The following is a 5100-nucleotide window of genomic DNA, read 5'->3' as shown; positions in this document are numbered from 1 at the left end:
CATTTGTGTCAGCTTCTGTGCATGTTATCAGGCCAAGCTCACCAGGGTATGTGAACTTTTGCTCAGGGTCATTTGGATGTTTTGCGTTGTCATTATGATTTAAAAAGAGAAAACACAGTAGTTTGACAATAAATGGCTTCACCCAACCACCAACCATGAGTGGAGAAAAATCTTTGGTGTTATAATTCACATTCTCTGAAAAAAAGGCCAAGAAAGCAAAAATTCTGCAGAGGTATGTAAACTTTTGAGCACAACTGTGTGTGTCTATATAATATATATATATATATATATATATATATATATATATATATATATATATATATATATATATATATATATATATATATATTATACGTGTCGCAATCTTCTAAGATGCGGAATAAATAAGAAGTCACCTGAGGAGTTGAAAAGTTGAAGACGTCTTTTAAGACTCTAGCCTTTGCCCTATTCAGGAGCAGTAGACGATTTATCTGCTATCATTGGCTTCGATATGACTAAGTGCTCGTTATCACTCGGAGCTGTTACATTGTGGTCAGCATGACCATTGCTCCGTAAGGCAAACGTTAATGTTTGAGCCGAGCTGTAAAGGCAATGATGACATCACCTCACCTCTGATCAGCCTGATAAATCATGACATTTAAGCTCAGGCAGGACTGAGGTTCTCCTTCACTTCATCTCTCTCTGTCACTCACTTTGTAGCTGAAGACTTTTCCTCCAAAATGTCTTTTGCTGGAACCTATGAGCTGCAATCCCATGAAAATTTTGAGGTGTTCATGAAAGCCATTGGTAAGTGACAATGACATAAAACTGTACTTTATGAAGTGGAACAATATAATAGAGGTTGGACGTAGAGAAGATGTTCAATGAGGTAGAATCTGATAGTCCAAAAGCTTCAGGTGTGAGGAATAAGGCGTCCCTCAAACAAGAGAAGCATCAGTGATGTCACTAGAATTAGGATGAGAGTTTAGGGTGGTCTTAGTATTGGAAAAACAGTAATTCACTAATGTTTACCTTGTATATCATTACTAGTCTCATTAGTACCTGAGAGCACCAGCTATGGTCGTCTTACTTGGTTGGCACCTCAGTAGATACACTTACCTAAAAACCTATTTGAGAAGATGTCTGTAAATTATAGTAGAATTAATAACTCACACCAACTTTCCCTGATACATGGTGATAAACATGATGATCTCTATCAAGTTCTATTCTTGGTCTACCATATTGATGGTATCAACAGGTATAAGATTACCTTAGTTAGATGACCTCTTAGAAGGTACAAATATCGTTAAAAGACTGTTTGGAATGTTTTGTTTAAATGATAGCAGGAGAAAATACTTGACCGGCTCCTCTAAAAATGTATTGTTCAAAGCATGATGGTTTATACTACTATCACTTGCTATACATTTGTATTTTTTTTTCATCTGGTATAAATGCTGCTGTTCTCCTGAAACTGGCGCTGTTTTCCTTTTGCTTGTGCGCCTCTCCATTCCAGAGATATGACCCCTTATTCTCTTTATGCAAATCTCCTTTTTTAGCTAATCAGGTGTGGTTCTCCAGAAGACTTCCCCTGAAAATATTTGAGCTTCACGCCTACTTGGTTAACAAGACTAGATTTACATACAAGAAATGGGGAGTCATATCTCAGGAACAGGGAGGAGTAGGAACTAAAGAAAAATAACTCTAGATTCAGGAGAACAGCAGCATTTCAGCTGGGTAAAAAAAATTAAAAGTGAAAAGTCCTTTTTAATTATGTTATCTTTTATTGCCAAAGATTGCATCAAATAGTATATCATAATTCTTATTAGATAACCCTTTAGTAGGTACAGATGATCATTCAAAGGTAGGTTGGGTTTAAATTATAGCAGCTGAAGGATATTTATGGTACCAATCCAAATTTCTACTATTTTGAAAAGTAATGACTGGTCGGTAATTAGGGTACAGTAGTCTGTTGCCGTGAAGATTTCGTCATCCTTGTGATATTTGGCAGGGTTGATTAGACTTTTTGTCCCCTTAACTCAAAAGTTCAGAACCAGAACATGGTAAAGGTGTTGTTAGATCTCACCTCCAAAGACTCCGAGATGTCCAGCAAAATCTTAAATGCTGAACGGGACCAGGGTTGATTAGACTTTTTGTCCCCTTAACTCCAAAGTCCAAAACCAGAACATGGTAAAGGTGGTGTTAGATCTCACCTCCAAAGACTCCGAGATGTCCAGCAAAATCTTAAATGCTGAACGGGACCTGGGTTGATTAGACTTTTTGTCCCCTAAACTCAAAAGCCCAGAACGCGGTAAAAGTGTTGTCAGATCTCACCTCCAAAGACTCCAAAATGTCTAGCAAAATCTTAATGCTTACCGGGACCATGTGAAATATTTGGGTTGATTTTCAATGTTCTTTGTTTCAGGTCTCCCTGATGATTTAATTCAGATAGGAAAAGATATCAAGAGCGTAACCAAGATTGAGCAGAATGGAGATCACTTTGTGGTCACGGTGACTACCGGACCTAAAGTCCTACGTAATGAATTTGACATTGGCAAAGAGTCAGACATCGAAACCCTTACAGAAGAAAAAATCAAGGTAAGAAGAGTATTTAGTGTCTTTTACTTAAAGGAACTCTATAGTTTTGCACAGATTTGCCTACTTAGCCAAGAAAACAGCACCACACAATGAACAGGCTTTCTGTGGTACTGCATCTTAGTCTCATTCAATTTAGTCCTACTCGAGGTGAAGGTGTCCTTTAGGATTCCTCAACAGGTCATGTCATAAAAGTATAGCTCTAAAATATCATATATTCTGGAAATGTTCTCTTGAATCTAATGGGTTCATCAATTGACCAACGTTTTTCTTTCCTTCTAGACTACAGTTAATATTGTGGATGGCAAGCTGGTGGTGCAACTGAAATCTGTCAAATCCGTCACAGAACTTTCAGGCGATATCCTAACCAATGTGAGTTTTCTTCACCTGAACTAATGAGACTGAGGGAAAAATATTCAGCTGTGTTCTTCTTGTTAGTTACAGAAGGGCCCATTGACCAAACTCAAACATAGTCAGCGGGGAATAAAACTAGGCTAAACCCTTCTGCACCTAGACCAACAATGACTAAAATTACTGATATGGAAACACGAGAAGCAAAGGAATGAAACTGAAAGGGAGAAGATAGAGATTAGACATTGGAAAAATCTTTGTGACAGTGAGGTTGATCAAAGAGTGGAACAGGCTGCCACAAGAGGAGGTGAGTTCTTCTTCAATGGAAGTCTTCACACAGAGGCTGGACAGACATCTGTCTGAAATGGTTTAGTGAACCCTGCTTTGAGCAGGAGGTTGGACACGTTGACCCTGGAGGTCCCTTCCAACTCTAACATTCTATGATTCTATGTCACTATAGCAAGTCAATGTTTTTGTAAAGTGTAGCCATTCTTTATCGTAAATCTATCATGTGAAATAAACATGTAATATTTTTACAGTGGTGTAAACGCCGCTGTTCTCCTGAATCTGGTGATGTTTCTCTTTCGTTACTGTGTCTCTCCGTTACAGAGATAAGGCACCATCTTTCCTATATACAAATCCAGTATTTTTATCCAACTGGGCGAGGTCCTCAAGAACACTCCCATGAGGAACCATGAAAGACTACATTTATATATAAGGAAGAGGAAGCCATATCTCAGGATAAGAGTGGTACGGGGACAAAAGAAAAAGATTCAGGAGGACAGCGCTATATACAAGATGCAATAAAAAATTACAGAATTATGGACACTGACAGGAGAAGATTAAGAGTAAACTGGCGTTTCAGCTAAAAATGTCATTTTTATTGTCATGTTTTATTACATAGTAAGTGTACTTTCTGTGTATTCTTATTTCTAATAACTGTAATAATCTTGCTTTATCTCTTAGGTTATGACTCTGAGAGACATCGTCTACAAGAGAGTCAGCAAGAGGGTGGCATAAATGAGAAATCTGCTATTACTTTTACTGTGTAAAATAAATGATGTCAAAATAAAAGTCTCATGTTTACAATAAATTATCACAATGTTCCAAATTTCTAAAAATCATGTAACAAAAAACATGTGTTATGAATAGGGCAAGGTATTGTGGTAGTTATAATCTTGTGTATAGGGGCAGTATTATAGTAGTTATATTCTTGTGCATAGGAAGCAGTATTATAGTAGTTATATTCTTCTACATAGGGGCAGTATTATAGCAGTTATATTCTTGTACATAGGAGCAGTATTATAGTAGTTATATTCTTGTACATAGGAGCAGTATTCCTAGTAGTTATATTCTTCTACATAGGGGGAGTATTATAGTAGTTATATTCTTGTACATAAGAGCAGTATTATAGTAGTTATATTCTTCTACATAGGGGCAGTATTATAGTAGTTATATTCTTGTACATAGGGGCAGTATTATAGTAGTTATATTCTTGTACATAAGAGCAGTATTATAGTAGTTATATTCTTCTACATAGGGGCAGTATTATAGTAGTTATATTCTTGTACATAGGAGCAGTATTATAGTAGTTATATTCTTCTACATAGGGGCAGTATTATAGCAGTTATATTCTTGTACATAGGAGCAGTATTATAGTAGTTATATTCTTGTACATAGGAGCAGTATTCCTAGTAGTTATATTCTTCTACATAGGGGCAGTATTATAGTAGTTATATTCTTGTACATAAGAGCAGTATTATAGTAGTTATATTCTTCTACATAGGGGCAGTATTATAGTAGTTATATTCTTCTACATAGGGGCAGTATTATAGTAGTTATATTCTTGTACATAAGAGCAGTATTATAGTAGTTATATTCTTCTACATAGGGGCAGTATTATAGTAGTTATATTCTTGTACATAGGAGCAGTATTATAGTAGTTATATTCTTCTACATAGGGGCAGTATTATAGTAGTTATATTCTTGTACATAAGAGCAGTATTATAGTAGTTATAATCTTGTACATAGGAGGCAGTATTATAGTAGTTATATTCTTGTGCATAGGAAGCAGTATTATAATAGTTATATTCTTCTACATAGGGGTAGTATTATAGTAGTTATATTCTTGTACATAAGGGGCAGTATTATAGTAGTTATATTCTTGTACATAGGGGC

At 36.0% G+C, this 5100-nt stretch overlaps 1 protein-coding gene across 2 annotated transcripts; it reads left to right on the top strand.

The window, feature by feature from the left end:
• Positions 1–628: 628 nt before the first annotated feature.
• On the top strand, positions 629–3996 carry LOC141074838 (fatty acid-binding protein, liver-like). Of its 2 annotated transcripts, XR_012227218.1 has the most exons (5): positions 629–786; positions 2402–2574; positions 2854–2943; positions 3010–3229; positions 3889–3996. XR_012227218.1 is itself a non-coding variant. In XM_073562095.1 (4 exons), the coding sequence occupies exons 1-4, from the start codon at positions 720–722 to the stop codon at positions 3940–3942; spliced, it is 384 nt and encodes a 127-aa protein (XP_073418196.1). In that variant the 5' UTR covers positions 629–719; the 3' UTR covers positions 3943–3996. The 2 variants fall into 2 exon arrangements, 1 of the variants encoding a protein (XP_073418196.1); XM_073562095.1 differs by lacking the exon at positions 3010–3229.
• The last annotated feature ends 1104 nt before the right edge of the window (positions 3997–5100 follow it).

This window comes from Dendrobates tinctorius, unplaced genomic scaffold (genome assembly GCF_039654945.1).
Source record: "Dendrobates tinctorius isolate UK_male_01 unplaced genomic scaffold, ASM3965494v1 ptg000334l, whole genome shotgun sequence".
Lineage (NCBI taxonomy): Eukaryota > Metazoa > Chordata > Amphibia > Anura > Dendrobatidae > Dendrobates > Dendrobates tinctorius.
The sequence above is the reverse complement of the archived record's forward strand: the minus strand, read 5'-3'. Positions and strand labels throughout refer to the sequence as shown.